Here is a 22,350-nt window from a genome sequence, read left to right on the forward strand (position 1 = left end):
AGGAAGTTTAGCAATAAGGCATTTTCCAGAGGTATGATAAAACTCTTCTGGAATCTGAATGTTTTCTCTTCGAAAATTTCTCTTCATTTAATTGAACTCCTTTTTAGACAAAGTTTCTTTAACTTGAACAAAAATTTCTTTCCTTTTAGACTTCGGCTAGTCGGACGTTTGATTGCAAGCACTATCAAAAGTAACTGACCAAAATCAAAAGGGAAAATGGGACAACAGAATGTTAGTGGAAAAAGAGGTAAAGAATTACTGGATTCACAAAAACTCCATGTTACCCTCTCGACCTCAAAAGTATGAAGAAAGCCGTCCACTAATTGCTTGTCGAAAAGTGTTTTTGAGCTATGTGTGGCTCTAGCTTTGACAAAAGGTCCTTGAAGGGTGTAGTACTCGGAAACAGCGTTTGCTTCTGCCTTTGCCTACATTGGCACCTGGGAAATGGGATTTAGGCAACTGGGGCTGGGAAAATCATTCTTGAACTGAGATAGCTATTGCATTGGGTGTTTGACCTTTCGTGCGAAACATTGCGAAGGAGATTTCAACAACGTTTTGATAGGGACCGGACAAAACCAGCAGGATAAAAATCTGTAGCCACAAAAACTTGATTTTTAAAATCACTTGAAACAAAACCCAATGCTTCTTTTTGGAATTCAAGGAGCAAAGATAAACGATAAGGTCTGTACTATTTCCTTTCCCATTCAAACTGCACATTCATAATCAACATTATCTGTGACAGAATCACACTTGAGAATTTAATCAACAAATGACAGGGTTCCTTCGCCAAACACAAGAATATTTTGCTTCTGCAAATACAAAAATCCATTTATATTTGCTATGTGAATGTTTACAAAAGAGAAGTTAAAAAATCAATTAAATTTTTCAGAATATTCTGGTCTAAAATTGGATGCACTCAATGGTGAAGATTTCTACTGTTTGAAATACTCCAAACTATGACGTTGTCTGATTAGAGCAATTCTTATAGTGCTAGATTGGCCCAGTCTCTTTTAAAACATGGTTCCATTGACGCATCCTCAAATTAACATGATATAAAGTAAGGCAAAAGGACTATTGTAACAATATTATGGACTAACAATCAATCAATGAACGAGAAGAGGAAATGAAAAAGTGGTGAGATTTTTCTGAATTTAAAAAGAAAATGGTGAGTTTTAAGATGATACATTGGATGGTCCCATCTCATTATTGAAACTGTGTTGCTTTGATGTAAAATGAGGGATTAGATAACAAATCATGCTTACTCATATGACCCACACATGTGGGTTGTAGAACTGGTAGTATTCAGGGTAAAATGAAGAGGACAAAACCAAGACAGAGAAACTGGAAGAAAGGATGCTACAGATATGATAATAATTTTGAAGGAAACAGATACCTGAAACCTGCAAGCATTAATTAACTATCACCAAATCAGAAAAATAGCCTTCGGAGATCTATAGATTTGAATGGGTTTATACAAGGTTGTGTCCTCTCGCCTTGAATATTGACAATATACACTGAAGTACTATCTAAGATACAGAAACAGGGAGTGTGAACTTAATTGGGAAAGAATAATTATTTACCGCAAAAAGGGCATGGTCAACAACGGCTGTGGACCTCCGACGGGTGGGGTGTTTTATGGTACAATAACGAGGATTTGACGACATAAATCCATAACCATATTTCAGATTATTGCAGTATACCTGCATTCAGTTTATATTGCAATGCTTTTCGTCTTTGGAATGTTGAAGGAGGAATAATGTTGGGTTTCTTTGCAACATGAGGTTTAACTAGACTCGACCTAACAAAACATCTAAGGACATTATGCTCGTGAGTAGCAGGCCATTTAAAAAAACAACAAGGGGAATCACTTTTTGAAATCTTATTCTTGCGAAGGACATTCTCAATTATCTTGAAAGCAAGAGAATTGGCCAGAAAACAAAAAATGTAGCAGTTTCCAGACAGTGCAGCTACCTGGACGATGTGAAACGCTTGAAGAGTTCCTCTCTTCTGTAGAAGCTGGCATAACATTCCCTCTTGAGACTCAGAGAAATGCGACCCGTTTCTGAGAATCGGAAATTAGAACGGAATAAGAACGTACTGAAGTCCGGTGACGCCAAGATAATGATTAAGCATAATGAACACATCATGTTTTGCGAGTAGTGATATCTTAATGGACAAAAGCGAACAAGTTGGACACTTCTGTGAAGTGAAACCGTCAGGTGACAAATGCACTTCCGCTGAAACTGTTTATGTTGAATGTACATACGAGGGATTAATATTAAAGAGAGTGAGAATCATTCAGCAGAATCTATTGCAGGCACCGCGTATAAGTATTGGCTAAAAAATAATTCAAGGCGGAAATTAATCCAATAGATGTTTCAGTAAACACAGGCAGCGATCTTGAGCTTACAGTAAAGGAGGCCCGTCAAGGTCGCAATTCCAAGAAAGTTTATTGCTTCTAAACAAAGCACCTTCGTGAAAAAGAACAATTTTTTTCTAATTATGTACGCCAAAAAGCCATTCCGGTTAGATAATGAATTTAATTGAAAAAAATTCAACCCTTGCTAATGTCCTAATTTTACAGTGCTATCGAATCACTGATTATCTTCAAAATGACGTCATAATGATGGAAACACAAAGAGTCTACACTGGAGGCTCGCGAGCACAAAGAGGCTTCCGTCTAGACGACGGCGATCCGATGACGCTGGCGGTAATTTCATGACCAATCTGAAAAAAGCTTCTCCTACACGAAGGAACCTAAAAAATTAGTCAGTTGAATTGCTTTCGTATGCTGGCAACACACGGAAGTTGGCTACGACCCTGTCTAATTTAATATACAGTGGTGAAATTTCATATCCAAAGACATTATGTGTCATTTTTGCTTTTTCCACATCATCCGAAAAAGGATTACTTTTCAAAAATATATTTTTAAAGCGGTGTTGTTTCATAAGCCTGCGCTTCAAACGGTCTTCATGAAAAGAGTACATCAGTATGAGCGGGGCAAAATTGACGGCATCGCAAATGGACGAGTGTGATAGACACCAATGAAAACAAAAACAGTTGTTAACCTTATCCATACCAATCAGTGCCGTGGCAACGAAATTCACATTGGGGAGGGGGGCTGCCCATTGTATTCCTTCTCATTAAGTGCACTGTTATAAAGGAAACATACCACAGTTTGACAATAATTGGGGGGACTCCGGCACCCCCAGCCCCCTGGTTCCGACAGGCCTGCTAATAACTTCCATTTCTAGATAGGTTATTTAAGCTTTAGCTCGTTGTTTAGAGGAGAAATTAACACTTTTTGACTCGTGGACCTGGTTGTAGCAAATATGTAAAAGAATTTTCAGCACCAAAGTGCACGATGGTTTGATTGTATTTCTGGATTGTATATGCCGATGGACAGAATTGTGGAAATACAGCAAACAGTTTACAAAGCCCCACAGATATTTTTTTTATCTATTTGATTGAAAATTATATCCTGGTCCAGATTTTCATTTAGTAGTAGTCTCACAAACAACACCCTCTGCAGGCAGCGTAACCACCGTAAATCCTCGAATTGCCCCCCCCCCCTCGAACCATAAATTGTCAATTGCCCCCCTCAAATAAGCCCCCACTGCTACCATAAATTCTCGAATTGCTCCCTCCTCGATCTGTTGATTGTTGCCATCGAGGTTCCCTTTGGTGTTTTATCGAATTACAACAAAAATCAATACTTTTGGTAATAATTAATTAAAAGTTAATAAAGAAATTTCTACTACAATATACGAGGTCTTTTATTAATGTGTTTTTGATGTCTACTATAATTTTTAAAAACCCCTCGTTCAAGCCCCCCACTTGAATATACCCTATCCAAAAATATAAAAAATAAATAAGCCCCCAGGGGGCTAATTCGAGGATTTACGGTATAACTGCACGTTGATATCATAATCAAGACCAGTGGCGTAGCGTGACCTTTCTTTCTGGGGGGGGGGGGCTGTAAGGGATGCAAAACCATATTTTACCGACAGAAATTCTTTTGTTACATTCGGCGTTAACATTTTTTTGTTATAAATATAATTCTACTAACGAGTTCACGCTATACTCCTGATCAAGACACTATTCATATAAGGGATCTTTCCTCTGGATAGATTAGTTACAAATAGCCCTTGCATGTACAAAGGGAGGGAGGAGGAAGCAGATCTTAATAATCAGTGATGCTGAGTTAAAGATACAACAATGCAGGCTTTCCAAACTCAAAAGTGCTTTGCAAGATACGGCTAGCATTTCAAGCTGATGTAGAAAATTCTAGGAGAAAACTGAAGTTTGAACAAAAAAAATTATTTCTTACATACGTTTCAATCTCAAATATTTCCAAAGGTTAAACAACCCAACAGAGAAACAAACATGTGTGGTTTGACCGAAAATTTTAACGATGCAACCGCAATACGTTTGTCAGATCAAAACTGTAAAACCAAAATTATAACTTTTGACATTGGCAGAGTTCCATAAGTGTTACGAAACAAATTACTGTTCAGGAACAAAAAACGCGAAATTCTTTCATGAAAGATCATTTACTGCAATATCACAAAGGGCATGCATTGGTTAAATATTTTTCAATGGAATAAAAACACCAAGGTTTTGAACGAGATTGCTGCGGTCCGCAAAACATGCAGCATGTGGGCGCAGTACTCTCTCTTTTCAAAGCTACATGCTCCCTTGGCCGAGGTAATATCAAGGCATTCTCAAATGCCTTCATTTCGAAATATATAGAACGTCGATCAACTAACAAAATTCAAAAGAACACCTGGAGACTTGGGTATTTACTGAGATTGTGATCACACGACCCTGAAAATGCATAAAAGCACGATTAGCGCCAGATATGTGACTCCCCACCCAGGCTGGCAATATCCATTCTATTTTCTTCTTCCCTCGCAGAAAGAGTAGAGCCCTGTTATGAAAAAGAGTAGAGTCCTGTTCTGAACTGATGACCGTTACTTATCAATTGAAGTTAGAACACTAACCATAGCCTTTTGGCTGCATTGAGGTTCTCTCTCTCTTTATTTCAAAAATGTACAGGTGAAGTTTTAATAAAAAATTTTGGCAGGAGTATCTTCCCATTTTGAGCATAATATTCAAAGCAAGTTTTTACTCACTCATCCCAAGTTCCCAACAACTGAAAATTACACATAAAAGCTAAACAAAAATAACTTAACAACATTTTAGTCAATTTTTCACACATTCGTTTCTTCTTACGAACTATTCCAGTTGGCAATTTTAGCTGATAAACTTCACCGATGACGCAATTTGTTTCCAAATATTAGATTTTGTTGCAATCTGGTCTATTTCAGGCTCTTTCCAAAACAATTTGATTATTTTTTTCTAAAAAACCTATTAAAAACGGTTTTTCAACAAATAAACACATGTTGACCATCCTTTTTACCGAGAGTAATCCACTTTTCGAGACTTTTCTGGACAAGTTTAGCCGTGAAAAGGGTAGCTAGTTATAATGCTCAAAAGTACAGAAATAGCGTTCGACTAAAAACAGTTTCATTAGCTCTCCATGGAGGTAACTACCTAGCCACTTTATCAAAGTTTGGTCCTTACATTTCTTTTCAAAATTCGATAACAAATTTAGGATATATGTAGATCATTTTTATAATGCAAGAAGCACGAGGGCTAGCAATGAATCTACAAACCATAATCATACGACAAGGGTTGGCATTGAGTACTCTCGTTTCTTAACACCAAGGCGAATTTCAGTATTCGGGATTTCTTAAATGTTTTTTATATTAATTTCATTCTATCAAGTTTTGAGTCATGAATAACATTCATCATGTTTGGAGTAGTTTTCATTTAGATTATAGCATTTCATTTCATTACGGAAGATAGCAGAATTTTGAAGCTGACTGTTAAAGAGTTTGTGGGACTTCTGTAGCATTCTAACTGTTTGGCTCAACAATTTTATGCCAACCATGGCATCTAATCACCATGATTAGAAATCAAGAAATTTCAGGGCACTGTTTTTTTCAGTACTCAATTTCCTCAGAATTTTTTGCTTCGAGTACTGAAATTTCGTTATCTGTTCTGAAGGCAGAGTAATTGCTTCTCGCAGTAAGTTTCTTATAATAAAAACGAGAGTATACAAAGGGCTTGATATTGCTATTTAGCGATATAGCTAGCGACTAAAAATAAGTTCTTATCAGTTGTTTGGATGTATATAAAAATAACAATCTAACCACCATACCAAAGACAGCTTTGCATGGAATGCTATGGTTTTCTTGAGAATGGTTTTCTTGTATGTTATACAAAATGTTTTGAATTCAGCAAATATCTGGGCGAGCAATCAGGAAAACCAGATTATGCATCTATTACTAAAAATAGTCCTTCTTTTAAATGATGACGTCACATTTCTGGAAATTATTAGATACTGTTGATTACTTACTCTAAATAGAAAACAACGAAGAAGATAGCAATTCTCTAGAAGTAAACATGATTTTTGCTGAAAAATTAAAGGATATGTCTGGATTCACAAGAAATTTTTTTTGAAAATCAAAATGATTATTCTGCAAAAAATTAACTCAGAAGTCATTTTGCTATGATGACCTTCGAAGCATTTTAGGTGAAAACCACGAAAAATATATTTTGGTTGGGTGACTTTGATCGCTAAAGAAGGCCTTGAAAACACAAGTGTCCCAAGCACTGGGTATTTTTAAACGAAACAAAATCTGTAAATAACATTGAGTGGTGTTTGAAGATTGTGTAAAACGTGTAAAACACTTAGGAATTAAAAGCAATGTATGATGCAAAAAGTGGGATTTAATCAGCTCAAAACAAAGCTAGGACCGGAAGTACTGAATCGAAGTCGTTGGTTGATATGATTAAAATCGAGAAATTTCTTGGAACTCCGAAACATCTTTGGAAATATTAATGAGCCGGGAATACTGGGTCCTGACTCTCGATACCGGAGCATCCACGATTGAAACGAAAGGAGAGCATAATATTTGTTTGTAAAATTGTGACAATAAAAGAGGAGGAGAAATTCAGTTATAATTACTCTCAAAATTTGGCAAGCATTAGGTACTGTCGATGACGTGAAATTCTAAGGAGGCTAATTAGCTTGACCTTGCCCAGGTTTGTGCAGAAAATAAGAAGATATGGGTGGGGCGATAAAAAATATTCAGCTGTTTGATTTTAGAAAAGGGAGTTCTTGAATATCATAAAAGTCTGTCCACAATGGAACCTAAGTTGTCAGTCATTTCGCAATTTCCGAAACAGCTCAGCCCCTTTGCTAACAAACTATATTCAATAAATATAACGGTTGCGATAATTAGCCACTACGTTGCTTCCTGAGTTGGATTGAGGTGGGGAGGTGAGACATCCCCGGATCTCCTCCGCAAAAAGTGAAACATAATTGGCTCATTAACTGCTGCTAATTATCCGTGTGAAACTTCATTGCATCAGCATACATGATATCCTCACGAACTATGTAATTTCACAAAACTACTCTACTGTGTGACGTCATCCACGCTTAATTTTCTATTCTCCTGCTGGCTTTGTCCTTTGATAGCATTTGTACTGTCCAGTAACAACTTTATAAGAATTCGCATTAACTGTTCCCATCCGACTTGGAACTGTTTACAGAGCTATGGTTCTTCCGGGAAGTCGAGAGTCACTGCTAACATTTCTAGCTCCTGTAACCAATCTTCGGTAGTTTGAAGGACATCTATCCATTATTGGGTGTCAACGGCACCCAGTCAATTCCTTCAAAGATATCCAATTCTTTGACTAACTTTTATTTGGCTTTCTCATCTTTCCAACTGATTCTGAAACTCCATTCTGATTGTTGACTAGAAGCTATAAACCCCATGCCCGTACCAATTCTGGAAGGATTGGGTCATCAAGCGAGGAAACCCAAAAATTACAAACGCTGGCCCTACAAGTCATATATGCCTACTTTTAAGGTGATTGTACTACATTGATGAAGTAAAATTCCAGTGGACTAACATGATCCAAATGTATTTCCATGAGACAATATTGGAGGGTTCGGAGGCGCAGTTAGAAGGCTTGAACCAAGCGCTGACAAGAATATGATCGAGCGAATGGACACAAATAGCTCTAAAGTTTTGGACCATTTATTCATAATTATTTTTACGTTCCCGCAAGTTTAACCCTATTGAAGATAATATTTTACTTCCATGAGGGTGGATTTAAACATTACCAAATGACAATTGCTTGGGGCAGAAAATAACGGCATTCCTGGCATTTACCATTCAAGGTAACAAGGTCAAGGGAGGTTAACTAATAAATACTCCAACTAGAAGGAAAGTACCACAATAGTTTCTAGACATGAAAATCTCAAGCAAACGAAACAAGACCGTTGGATAGTTAAGTTGTTGAAAAGTGACATGGCAATAAGCAATAAGAAATTATGGTTTAAAGTGACCCTCTGGCAATCTTTCAAACAACGGACTTAAGGAGCTGTAGCAGCTTGAGGCAAAACTATAAGCACATTTCAGAGTTGGGGGAGGGGGACTCTAGAAAAGTGAGGGGGCACCTTATGCAGTTTGCCATCATTGTCTTTGATATCATAGCCCCCCCCCCTAATGGATTTTCTGAGAGCGAAAGACGAAGAAAGTTGATTTTACCTGTTTTTCATATTTGCACAATTTCAATTAAGTTACTTACTGTACTTAATCAGCAACATTAAAAATAATTAATGCTTATTTTAAATATTATATCCTCAAGAAGCAGATATTGATAACAGACTAAATGCAATCCCCCCCATTGACTATTAAATTCCCAAAAAGGGACAACAAGATCCATACTGCCTTGCATCATGGAAAACAGAATCTGGTAACCATAAGCTCGGGTCAGAATAGAATTAAAATTAGTTTTATTGCACAGGTTGAGCTTTGAAAATCAAACAACGCAAATGTAAATCAGTCAGCTTCACTTGACAACACATCTACAGTGGAATCCTGCTACGTAAGGACCAAGTCAAAAACTCGTAATAGCGGGGGTTCGTTATGCTGAGGGTTCATTATATAGGAAGCACTAAAAGAGGCCGGCGTTAGGTTCGTAATAGCGAGCAGTTCGTTATACCTGATTTCCACAATACAACTACAACAGGAGTGTAGTTTAAATTCAATTAAAGCAACGGTAACATGACCGTCTTATTATGAAGAAGAATACCAACCCCCGTTATTGCCTTACAAGACTGTATTTCGACTTAATGTAATAATTGTTTATGAAGACTTGCCTGGGGCTCACTTGTTAAATATAGCTACGTCGCAGGAATCATACCCAGTTACTGCAAAGGAGTTACCATCGTCATCGAGGAATTTCGCGCCAGCCAGCTGAACGTCGGATATCGATTCTTCAAACAGGAACTCAAACTACAAGGAAAAAGATGCCTCAATAAGCGCACATGATACTACCAATAATAATATAGAAAATGAAATGAAGTTGATCTTCAAACAACCATAGCAGGGAGGCAGAGAGGCAGAGAGGCAGAGAGGCAGAGAGGCAGCGAGGCAGAGAGGCAGAGAGACAGAGAGACAAAGAGACAGAGAGGCAGAGAGGCAGAGAGAAAGAGAGAAAGAAAGAGAGAGAGAGAGAGAGAGAGAGAGAGAGAGAGAGAGAGAGAGAGAGAGAGCGAGAGAGAGAGGGAAAGAGGGAGAGAGGGAGAGAGGGAAGATGGATTAGGGCGATCACAGCAGAAATATCTTTGCGGTTGTATTCTAGCCCTAATCCAGGAGACTGAAGGGAGTTTTCAGATTGTCCGAAGAATTCATATCTATTTCCTTGGACTTAAAAAAGAATAAAGCCAGAAAATTAACTATAGGCCAGAAAATAAAAATTGACTCAAGTTAGAATAAACCCGTAGTCTTTATATAAGAAATCGTATATAAGAAACCGACTCCTAACTTAGATTATGTTATGCTATGTTCTAACAAAAAAAGAAGCTCTTTACTACTTTAGTGTGAAAGAAACTTTGGTTGAAAATTTGAATCTTCGTCTGGGTCAATTTGAAATGAAGAAAAAATAAACTGAAATGAATGTCAGTTATCAACATCAACCTCTTGGAGGATAAAAAGTTCCCAGAAATGTCCCTTCCCTTTAAAAAATCTTCGAATTACGCTCCCTGGTACCTCCCATTTTTAGACTGACTCCGCCGAGGGAAGTTTTTGTAATGTAAGCCAGCAAGGCATTTAACAATACAATTTACCGGTAACCATAATATATAGACAAATTCTGTCTAGCATATTCACCTGAAAATTCCTAGACATTTTTAAGCAGACAATTGAAATGCAAGTATAGATAAGCATTGTCATATCAAAAAGGAAGCGATAAATCAACTGTATACAATGCTTTTTTACAAAATTTGGTGAAGTGGCAATGATGATGTCGCCAAATTCGTAATTGTGTTAAAAAAGGAAGTACTCACTTTAAGTGAAAATGAAATTTTCAACACGCGAGGAGACTTTTTCAATCATTTTCAAAATGCTAAAATTCTGAAGCACTTAGAATACATTCAAAGGTCTTGTACGCTTCTTTAGATGTTTGCAAATTGTTAACAGCACCCCACCCACTCTTTAAAAATATATAGGAATCGTTTCTGAGTTATAAGAATGAAATTGCTTCAATGTTGTCATAAGATACTAAACAACCAACGTTGTATTCAGATAGAGAGGGGGCGGGAGGGGAGAATCAATTACCGCTACCAATAACTGCTCATTTATGCCAAGAACGGCTAGGGACTTTTAGAAGTAGGGATCCACCTCGAAAACAAGAGGGGAAAAGGATAAGCCTGGAAGCAGCTAATTACAGATAACCCAGTGCTGGTACAGTTAAGGAGTAAGAAAACTCCCAGTACCTGTTCAAATATAAAAAACGCTTCTTTTTCAAATGTTTTTTGCTGGCATATAAAATAATCAAATAACATATGATTAAGCTATTTCTTAATAGCTTATAAATCATATTGAAATTACAACATACCCTGACTGAAATTCAATTTGCTACAGCAAAATTTTTCATTTTAGTACATTTTTCTATGAGTCTCAAAATTTTAGAAAACTATCAAGAACTCTGCGTACTTTTTTGCATAATAGCTTAAGAACTCGGCCATTTCTAAGTTTCTTATATAAAAAATGAGCGCACACAAAGAGATTTGAATAAAAAATCTTATGCAAAAGCATAAAACTGTGAGTTTATAACAACTACTTTGATCTTTCGTTAAGAAACAACTGCTAATAGTGTGACATCAAATGCAGAAGTTAGAAGTTTTTCCAAACCGGCAGGTCATATTTTCTGACGGTATTGTTATCAAATGCGAAAGAATGCCAAAGTTCTGAGGCATTGTCTTTCAAATCAGCTAGAAACATGGGCGTAGCGGATGCTGAACAAACTGGGGGCGGGGGCTTAGTATGAATCTTGCCGGAATATTATTGTTTCATGAGATAGCATTGTCCAAATGGAGCCTGAAATGCGATATACTTTGCCTAATCAGGGGGCTGCAATCTTCCCAGCCCATTTCTGATGGATACTCTTTGTTTTGATTGAGTCGCAAAAAAGCTAGAATCGCTTTTTTTAATAAGACAGCTGAAATAGAAAGCAAAACATGGATTCCTTATTTGTCTATTTTAATCTATTGGTCTACAGGATTACTTGGAAACAAAGCCTTCAGAAAAAGAAGCCAGCAGACTAATTGGTTAGATAGTCTAAAAATACCAACAAGTAAATCTAATCACATAACTTACATTAAAAGGACTGGCTGTGACTTTCCAAACTTTTGCGAAAGTATCTTCTGAGGCAGAAAGAAGCTGCAAAAAACAGAAAATTTTTTTTTGAGGGGTAAAAAAATTTTGAAGGCATTACACACTGTAAAAATATTTCTTGAACAAATTAAGTGAAATAAAACTACAACTGTATACAGTGGTCATTAAATCCTTAGTGATGTCACCAAGGGGCCATCTCATATAATGTCCAAAGCCCTATAAAAACGATTTTTGGGCCTATTTTTAAGCATTTGAAGGAAACAGAAAAATCATTAGGGAACCTATTCATTATTGCATCTGTGGAAAAAGAAAACTAAAAAGGCAAGAAGAAATTAATTAGAAAAAATTAAACTCCTTTCCATACCAATAAACAATAAATATTCGGGTTAATAAATTTAATACTCAATTATACTTTCGGGATAAATACTTCTATTCTCTATAAATATTTAAAATGTTTTAGCTATGATTAAAACTAGATTCAATAGCCCTGGCCTCGGTCAAGGGTAGCTTTAACTGCAAGATTGATTGTACAAGTTTGTATTTTCGTCAAACTTAGCATGAATCTCACAACTGGGCCTCTTACCGAGCTCTGAAAGACTGGTGCAGAGTATGATTATTATCAGGATCCAAAACCGTAAATAGAAAATTAACCTACGTAATGACAATTTTGATATTTAGTTTCTGCAGGCCGAGAGTTACCCAACAGAGCAAAGAAACGTTTCAAGCGAGAAAGCAGCGACAATTGCCCAAAGTACAAAAACAATTTTGGACAGGCAAATACAAAAACAGGCAGCTTCGTCATTGTTTTGTTTGGTAAATGTTCCCAGACTCAATACTTGGTTGAAATATTGGAAATTCTCAGGATTGTAGAGTGACGAAGCGCATTTTCTCCCGCTTTCTCCATCAAGGAAATTGAATTTATATCATTCTTTGGAAACTTTGGTACTGCTGCTCTAATATCAGTTTTTGAGAGTCAATATATCAATACGAAGCGTAGGCAACCAAAACAGTGAGTAAGATCCCGAAGACACGGCGTTAAGATCTTGCATCCCCCTTGTTCAGCATTGTTATCTCTTTAATTAAAGTACATTTGCACTAACTTTGAACAGGGGAGAGGGGTGGCAGATTTTGGTCTGTACATGCATGCTACAGGGTATGTGTTTCGCATTTGGTTTTGATAGCTGTGGCAAGAATTGGTGAAAAGGTGGAAGAACTGGTGCTCAAGTTAAAAGTTTCAAGAAAACAATGAAAAATTGGGTGTTGCCTAGGTGTGGTAAATGAAATTAGCTTAAATATGTCGGATAGGTATAGCAAAATCTAAGAAAACTGGCCTTGATTTGGGCTCCAAAATCTAAAAACAGTTGTCTAATAGCAAGATAAAATAATAATGCTATTATTCAATCTTGTTAATAGGTGCAACAAAATCTAAGAAGACAGGTTTTAGATCAAGTTTTCCAAAAAAGCCTAAAGACTACGATAGAACTTAGAGTGGGGGATTCCATAGATAAGAAAAGTTTTTGAATTCAATATCTTGCAATTTTGAATTTTTACTGATAAGTCTCGGGGCATGCTCCCTTTGATGAAGCCAATGAAAGCTATCACAGTTCTAATGTGAACAAAATTACCCACAGGTTTTATGAACATGCGAAGAGAGTCTACTTATATTTAACTGGACCAGAAATTCAAAGCTTTCAACAAGCAGGGGGGATCTTAAATTTATCCAAGAGACGTATAGTTTCATGTCTACAATCCTGGACAGATGAGATTTTATATACGTCTCCCCCAAGTTCAATGTTGATATCTCTGCTACTAAAACATATACGCCCCAACTCTGCATGAAGGGTGGGGGAGGGGGGGCTTTAGAGGCTAGACTTAGGGAGTTCTCTTACAGCCTTATCCAAAATTGTACTAGCATACTATTTCAAGAAAGGTGCGAGACTAAAATCAATATTTATCCATGGGATTTCGAACAAATTAGTAGTGATCTCAGACAGAATGGCTTTGAAATACATTTAAAAATATTTGTACATGGAAAATGAGTTCAAGCGGATCAGCAACATATGAAAATGACGTCACACAGACATGTAGACACATAAAGAGTTGTAAGCAATATATTCAACTGCAGCCAATCTGTATGACATTTTAAGCGTATAGCTTTAAATCAGATAAAGACATAAGGCTTGAGAAAGTAGCCGTAAAAAGAAAGTAAGTGAATAGAAAAGAGGTCTGAAAGAAGAAATTTTTGTTTCACTTTAAAGTGAGTGAGCAGAGAATTAGCAGTTGATAATGGGGTTATGAAAACAAAGAAAAATGTAAGTTTTGGTCTGTTTAGTTAAAATAAGTTTGAAACAGGCTAAACAGGGAAGGAGTATATAATAATCAGTGCACGAATGCAAAGTATGAAACTGTGAAAGTTCGAAAATGAAAAATGTTAAACTCTCCGACAAAAAAGCAGAAAAACTTCTTATTAAGACTTCAATGAACCTAAAAACAAACTAAGTTCGGATAATTTGATAATTAAAGACTTCATACTTGGATGTATATTCTTGTAATCGTACATGCAACCTGCCTATTTACGCATACTAAATGCAACCCTTGCCACTCAAAAATTTGAAAAAGATCAAACATACTTTTATCAAGCTATTTTTTCTTTTCAAACATTTTTTTCTTCTTTTCTTTCTTTGATTTCTCGCTGATGAGCTTATCAATTAGTATACGTACAACCTAAGAATCTTACCACGCCTAGGCCATTGAAAATAAGGAAGCTATAGAAATAAAGAACTCTAAAGAAATGGTTGGCCTGAAAATTTTCAGTAGAATAGAGGACGAGGGGCAGCATTGAATTTGATAAACAACAACTCATGATTAAAAAACAGGGGGCAACGCTCTGCATGTCACTATAGATAAATTAACGAGAGAGCAAATAAATTTGCAGATAGCTTCAGAATAACTTTTCACGTTTATAGGCGGACATAAGAATCTAGAAATGTATCATGTTTTGCTAGATGTCATATTTTTAAGAGAGCGTTCCATGACCCTAGGCGACCTGTGATTCGTTAACACAGTTAAAAAAACTTCTCCACGTGTATGACACGAGGTTAATGGGAATGTCCTGACCGGATTCTCCAGCTTCAGTAGTTTTCATAGAAGACATTGTCTCTTCGGTAGCAATTTGTTTGACAAAAAGCGATAGAGCGCCTTGGATATATTTTGCTGTGAAAATGTTACAACCACTTACAATCTCATTTTCTAGACTTAACAAGGGGTCTTACATACATACATCACTCTTATAATTGTCCGTTTGCCCCTTCTTCTACCAATTTTCTCTTCCTTTTACCCATTTTCCTTTTCATATCTTTCTCCTTTTTCAGGTTACCCCTATTACATTTATTTACCCTGTTCCAGTTTTTTTGGCTTCCCACTTAACATTAGGGAGGGGTCTTTAATAGTAGAAATATATACCCTTGACTTAGCTTTTATTCACAGCAAGTTATTAAACAATGTACCTCGGTGTAAAGTCGTGTGAATTTTCTGTTCACTTAACAAAACTGTAGAAACTAGGTGATTTTAAATTTATTGGCCCTGAGAGGTGAATTTATCGGTCTACACTTAGTTTATCCGCAGTGTTGAGTCGCATAGAAACAGCCGAGCACGTGGATATATAACTCGTGCATGACTTTTAGCTGAGGTTTGTCGATATTAGTTTCTACAAACAATGGCAATATAAGGCATACAAAGCAACGTACCAGGCCTGTTTTCTTGGATATATCAATAGCATTGATCCATCTAGAATGTGCACATACTTCGCAATGAATACTGCCAGTTTTGCTATCAAATACGCGAATATGCCCAGAGCCATATGCTCCAATGATAAGATCACCCATAAAGCACAGCGACGAGCATGGGTAGCTGCAAAAAAGACGCATGGCTAGTTCATATTTAAAAGTAAACTCGTGGAATGAAAAGAACAAAACAAACTATATCGTTGATTCCACCGAGAGAATTAAATCAAACTCCCATTGGTCCCCCGAGACGGTGTCCTCCAATAAACAGCTAAAGCGAGAAGGATTTAATCCCCAAGTGGTACGCATGTTTTGTGCATAGGGAATCGAAAGTCGACATTACAAAGCCCTAAATACTCGCCAGGTTAAGTGAGAATAAACTTGCAAACAAGATGCTGTTATGATAGGATCAAGCTTTCTTAGGCCATTATCAAAGCTACTTCTCCACTTATTCAGCAACAGGATAAGCAGCATACATTTCAAAAATATAAAATACAGATTTCAAGTCAGACGCATTGCATCCATTCAGCTATGATACAACGAGCTTACTATCAACCTACAGATTACTTTTGAAATGCAATGTTTATAACTGGATGCAAATTGGTAGAATAATTTTAAGAGAATAATTTTCCTTGGCTAGCTTTCTAAAGCCCACAGTAATATGCTAGTCATATGAGGCTTCTTCATTGCTGTTAGTTGCTTCATAGTAGGGGCAGACACTTGGTCAAATATTGGGGGGGGGGCAAGCCTATTGTTTTAATAAGATGACGTCACATTTCCCATTGTTTTCGAACAAAAGACCATTGTCCTCTAAAGTATTGGGGCCGTCGCCCCTCCCCAAAGTGTCCGCCACTGCTTCATAGCTAAACGCTCCATAACCTTTCATAATAACAATCTCCCTTATTCCCCCCTGTCTGCCTCCTAAAACCAATTATCCCTTGAAAAAAGGTGGCCTACCCATATCCATTAATCTCTATCAATTTCACAAAATGACCACCAGCCTTCCATAGTATGATTTTTCCACTCTCGTCTGATGTGGCCATTCTGTCTCCTTCAGAAGCTATGTCACAAATGCTACACGAGTGCTCGTCCAGAGTCTCCTGCAGTTTCACAGCTGGGCCTTTTGTTGGCACAGAAAAAACTAAAATATGGCCATCTGCAGTTCCTACAATCAAATTGAGGAAATTTGAAGAATGCTAAAAACGGTAAATTCAGTACATGCTGTCTTTCATGGCTGGCAGTTTAAAAATTCTTGCCCTCTTAAGGAGAAGCATCAAATAGAGAGAAGCGTTAAAAACTGTGGTGTGGTGCCAAGACAAAACAAGAGAATCAAGTTAACATATCTACCATTTTGAAAAGTAAACAAATTCTATACAATCTAATTCATACCCCTAAAATAAAATAGGGTCTAAAAGCAGAGGCTAAAAGGATTTTGCACTTGGCCTTTAGATGGGGCATCAAAAAGCGGGTGTTAAATAGAGGATTTACCATTCACATATAATTCTATTTCATAGTAATCAGCTACTTTATGGGTATCTTGGTGCCTTTTTCTGGAGGGGTGTTTTCCATCCCCATTTAAAAATTGTCTTTAGAAGCAGTTATGAAATTTGCAACTGAAAGTGTGAAACTGAAATTTTTTTAGCCAGTGCTATTTTCTTTCAAAATGTCATCAGGATGTTCTTTTAATACTGTTTGTCATTTTCTACAAATTTATCAATGACAAAAAACTTGCTAAAATACAGACACTCTCTGTGTGCAAAAATGAGAGTACAGCGTTTGATTGGGTCCTATTCAGTATTCAGAATAAAAGGGCAAATTTATCTTTAAGGTCAATTTCTTAGAGCTTAAAGACTGGTTTTCATTCTGAAGAAACGTTGAGTTGAGAATAATATTGTGATATTTTTCCAATCAAGAAACATATAAAAACTATCAGTAAGGAATTTGACTGAATGTTACTGGGTGAAAATAGGACTTCAGTGCAAATTAAGTTGAATTAAATTCTAGCTCTCACAGTGTCATACATTCAAATTTTTTAATGGGTTGACAGTAGCAGGTTGAGGCTGAAGGAAATTCCATGTTTGACATTGTTCACATGACTACACCTACTCAATCACATGAAAAATTGATTTTTCAAAGTTATTGGCAACATGACCCAACATAACTGCAGTTATTCTTACAGAGCTTCTACAGCTATGACCAGAGTAATGTTGACACAATGACAGTATCTTCAAATGATACTTCTTTCATCACTCAGCATCAGGTTTGTTTAAATTTCAATTATTTGACAAATATTTACCAATACAGATGTGCTCATCCCCAACAGATGATATGCCTCTGGCAAACTGTGCATGTCCTGCGTGAAGAAAAATTACTCAAAGAAAAACAACAAATACTAGAAAGAGGTAGTAAAAAGACAAACAGGAACTGTTTTTCCCTATTGGGCTTCAGTTGTGAGTGGCCAGCAGCTACTAACAGGTAAAAAGCAAAGAACCAGTCAATGCTTCCCCTTACATTATTTTCCATCTCTGTCTAGAAATAGATCTTCCCTTTACCTATGGGTCATTGCTCAACGAGATATGTAAAAACTTAGCTTGTAAAACACAACTTGCTTCATGGCCTGGGCAAACCAAACACTGCACCAAAAATTCTTGATTTTATATCTCAGTGGTTTTACTACATGTTGGTTTTCTACAGTTTAAACAATTCTTGTCAGTGTAATTTCAAACTGGGATTCTACTTTACTATTTTGCATCAGAGTATTATCTTTAGAAGCAAAAATACCTTCAGTTGGATTAGGTGATAGTGCTTGCCAAAATACCATAACAGCTCCATCATCTTCAAACATCTGCGTATGATATCTTCAATTAAATCATTGTACACATTTTTGGCTTAGGTAAAAAAACTGTACTTTGTTTTTACAAAGAGAAAATGAAATTTCTTATCATTCTTGGAGCATCACCCACTGAAAATGTAACATTTTTTTATAAACAATACTAGCATAACACTTCATAAACAATACAAGTTTAGAAAATTCACAAACCCATTAATGGGCTTTTCATTAGAAAAATTGTGATTCTTTAAAGAGTTTTAGTAAAAATTATTAACATGTTTTGGAATGAAGTGTGAATGATGGCTTCTAAGATAACAATACTTTTTACATGGGCATTTCAGTGAATCCCGTGTTAGCTCAGTTGCACAAAGGACTTGACAGACTTCCTTATGAATTATGAATGGGTAGAAAAAACTAGGTTGAAAGTATGCAAAGCAAAAAGAAGCTTTTCTTTTTAAGCAAATGTTCAATAAATAACTTTTCTTTCTCTAAGGGAATTTTCAATATTTCACTAATAAAATTCTAAAAGAAATCATAGTGATGAAACCATTATATTAAATATTAAAGGAATAAATGAAAATGTCTAAATGCTAAAAAATAAATAAAAGTACCTGCACTCCTCTAACTGATGCTAATATTAAAAGAGTTCTTTGTGGCAAAGAGCACCATTTAGCCTGAAAGCAATATAGAAAAACATTGATTGAATGAATCAACATTGAATTGCAAGAATCAAACATGAATGCATATCAAAATAAAAAATAAACACATATATACAGTCTTTGTAATATGAGGCGTGCGATTCCACGTGCACGCCTACACACATGCCCAAACTGTCCAACACATGCAAATCATTGCACGCGCAAAACAAATAAATTGCCATAAAACATTACTTATGTTTGGAAGATTTCTAAATCAGCGGTAAGTCAAAATTGCCAAATTCAAAGGTAGTTCTGTCGTTTTCCAAGGTGTTGTGAAAGTACTCCTATACAGGATTTAACAACGGTGTCGCAAAGTAGTTACACCAAGACCGCTTAACATTACAGTTATTTAACCAAGGGGCTGCCAAGGGGGAGCAATCTGCAATCAACACCTGGTGTTTTATTCCAAGTTTTGATCCAAGAGTTGTCTTCACTGTTCATTTGATTATTCTGTTCTTCTTTGATCATGGCCAAAGGAAACAAAGTGGAGCTGGCGACATTCATGGGTTGGGGAAAGAACTGAATTATCATAAGACTACAAATGCTATACAGTGAAATGGAGATGTGACTTTGTATTCCAATCAATGATAATATATGGAGTGATAGAGAAAGATAAAATATCTTGAAAAGGGCATCGGTGCTCTATCTTCCGAAGAGCAGAAAGCAAAAGCTTGATAATGTTATCAGTATATCGAAGACAGCTAAGCTAGAGAAAGAGGAGGAAACTGAAGAAAGCTCTGAGAAAGAAGAGGCGATGTCTACTGTTTTCAAATTATTTCAAACTGTTATCGAACATTTTTTAAGATTAAGAGCTATAAAATCATGTTTTTGTGTTCAAAGAAAGTGTGTTTATTTCGACCTTTGTGTCATTTCTCTACCCATTCCTTCTTATTCAATTGATCGCTGAATTCCATATAATCGTGGAAAGAACACCAATCAAATGGTAAGATATTTTTTAAGAATATATGTTTTCCGCTATGTTAACGATGATGCTGAAGTCAGTGATGCTGCATGGTAATTTTTTGACAATGCATGGTAATTTCTACAAGCAATTGAAATTTTTTTCAACCTTTGTACCACTAAAGGATTGTTTCCATATCTTTAAATGATCACAAAAATATTTTAAGCAGCAACCTATAGTTCTTGACAACAGGAAAGAGAAACAACAGATAAAAAAGCTGTCCACATCGCACGCCATCCCACGCGTAAAGTAGTCAAGAGATGCGAAATGCCTCACGCGGTCTATTTTCATAACAAAGACTGTGTATACAGGAAAATCAAACAATAGCAAGTATATATTGTATAATTGCTACAGGTGAGAAGGCATGGGAATTCTCTTGGGTATTATTTTTGTGTTTATTTTGAAAAAAAATTGTATGAAACAAAGCTATGATAAATTAATAGTTTCCTTCTAATGAAGATCTTATTGAATATCTATAGTCTATTATGAATAAAATGAAATAAAAAAATAAACAATTTATGACTGGGTATCATACTTTATGTATCTGTTTAAAATGGGAGATTCAATCTCATACAAAATTGAAAACTGTGTACCTGTAAAATATTTGAAGCAGAATGCATATTTTCCCCTTTACAGTGAACTTGCTTATACGGAAGGGCACCATCCGTTGGCTGCTTCAATTTAACCTCTTTAGGGACAAAAACCCAAACAAGAGACTTGTGAATAACTGCAAGCTTGCATTCATCTACAGGTTTGCCTGAGCTTTTGAAAACATCCAAGTTATTGCATAAAATTGATGCACTGGACTTCACTTGAACAGAATCTCCTCTCTTGTACATTGTTAGAATTCTAGGTAAACAAAAAGAAACAAACTTATAGTAAAATACTGTACTAATACTTGATTTGTCTACAATTTCAATTCTTTTGAAATTATTGAATAAATTTCATAAAAGTAAATGAGCAAAGCTGCAGGGTAAAGCCATGATTTGTTTGTTTCAACTTCAACCAAATAACATCACATAAATACATATATTATCAAATGGTTAAAACATCACATCGTTAAAGCACATATCTTGAAAGAGCAGGGTGGGACAATCTAGCTTGCATTGATCTTTGTATTTGCTGTAGGTAGTGTGTGGATTTCTTTAGAAGAATGCATCACACTGTTCATTCTCAGGAATAAAATTTCACACAGCGTATTTGTTCAAGTTTTGACAATATTTTTTTACCTACTCTAAAAAAGAAATCTTTGCTACTCTGCTTACTTGAATTTATAGCAAAAACTTACTTGTTTTTTCAAAATGGTCCTCTATTTCCAAGGCAACCGAGACTGTTTGCTTTTCCACAAAAAACTGGCCTTCTCGTACGAGTACACACCTGGGCCCGTTGCACGTGCAGGTGTAATTGATTTTATAAAAATGGTTGGCTACGGAAAACACGATCCCTTTCAGCTAGTGTTTTGCAATATGGCTGCGTTATTATTTTCAGATACAAGCCATACCTTTGTACGCCCTACTAGCAGCAAGCAGTAGCGTCTGAAGATACCAGTTGTACAATTCAGGAAACTCAGTATGAAGTAGTGGCCTATGCTGTCTAGCCTCGATTTGAGATCAATTTGCGCAGCGTCCTATCAGAGCTGCCTTGGGGCTTGCTAATTTAGACTGTTTTTGATAGGGGACTCGAGGATGGGGGGGGGGAGGGGGGGGGGGTTTGTAATTTGAGGAGATGCTTATAAAATCATTTCCAATTTCCTCTCGTTGGTCTTATTTCAGTGTAGCCCTTTCTTCCTTGACATTTAGAATACGAATAGACTACGACCCCGAGACCCCACCACGGGCATAGCCCTCCGAAAAATGTAAGCAGCATAAATAATGTACTTTTATTTTGTAAAATATGGCTGTTGTTACATTTATTTATAAGGACTCCCATCAAACATAAAGTTGTATCTCGGTTTATGGAATAGACTGCTAATACTTTCGGTGAATTCACAATAAACTGTAGCGTCCATACGTGATCACAAGAAATCGAGCAGAACTGATTCACGCGAGCTTCGGAATTTTGTTCAATTTCCAGACTTTTTACATAAACATTTTTACGCGTCTTTCAAATTAAAAGCACAACAGTCCAACTTATTTATAGTTATTAGTTTTTGCGCTATAAATACTTCAAATGAAAATGAAAGTCCGCCAACTTTGCGTTATAAACTACGATCCATATCATGCACGATACATACTTGTGTTGGTTGTTCTGCTAAAAAAGCCTGACTTCGGCCATATCTGCCAAGGGTCAAGTTTGAAAATGAAATATTAAAAATGATCAT

At 36.3% G+C, this 22,350-nt stretch overlaps 1 protein-coding gene across 1 annotated transcript; it reads right to left on the reverse strand.

Annotated features, from left to right (window-relative positions):
* Positions 1-8,617: 8,617 nt before the first annotated feature.
* Positions 8,618-21,630, reverse strand: LOC135696176 (WD repeat-containing protein 54). The gene is made up of 9 exons (XM_065215470.2): positions 21,319-21,630; positions 20,624-20,879; positions 18,983-19,045; positions 18,323-18,386; positions 17,838-17,894; positions 16,499-16,706; positions 15,506-15,668; positions 11,742-11,804; positions 8,618-9,377 (listed from the first exon to the last, which is right to left on the reverse strand). The coding sequence occupies exons 2-9, from the start codon at positions 20,867-20,869 to the stop codon at positions 9,249-9,251; spliced, it is 993 nt and encodes a 330-aa protein (XP_065071542.1). The 5' UTR covers positions 20,870-20,879; positions 21,319-21,630; the 3' UTR covers positions 8,618-9,248.
* Positions 21,631-22,350: the final 720 nt, after the last annotated feature.

This window comes from Rhopilema esculentum, chromosome 14 (assembly GCF_057945365.1).
Source record: "Rhopilema esculentum isolate cy_ngs chromosome 14, ASM5794536v1, whole genome shotgun sequence".
Lineage (NCBI taxonomy): Eukaryota > Metazoa > Cnidaria > Scyphozoa > Rhizostomeae > Rhizostomatidae > Rhopilema > Rhopilema esculentum.

Bases quoted from the DNA above. Each gene is read 5' to 3' on its own strand.
- LOC135696176 (XM_065215470.2), bottom strand. From the start codon at position 20,869: ATGTACAAGAGAGGAGATTCTGTTCAAGTGAAGTCCAGTGCATCAATT. The intron at 16,707-17,837 runs GTAAATATTTGT...ATTTGATTGTAG, and splicing joins GGATGAGCACATCTGTATTG to GAACTGCAGATGGCCATATT. The intron at 11,805-15,505 runs GTACGTTGCTTT...TGTTTTTTGCAG, and splicing joins TATCCAAGAAAACAGGCCTG to CTTCTTTCTGCCTCAGAAGA.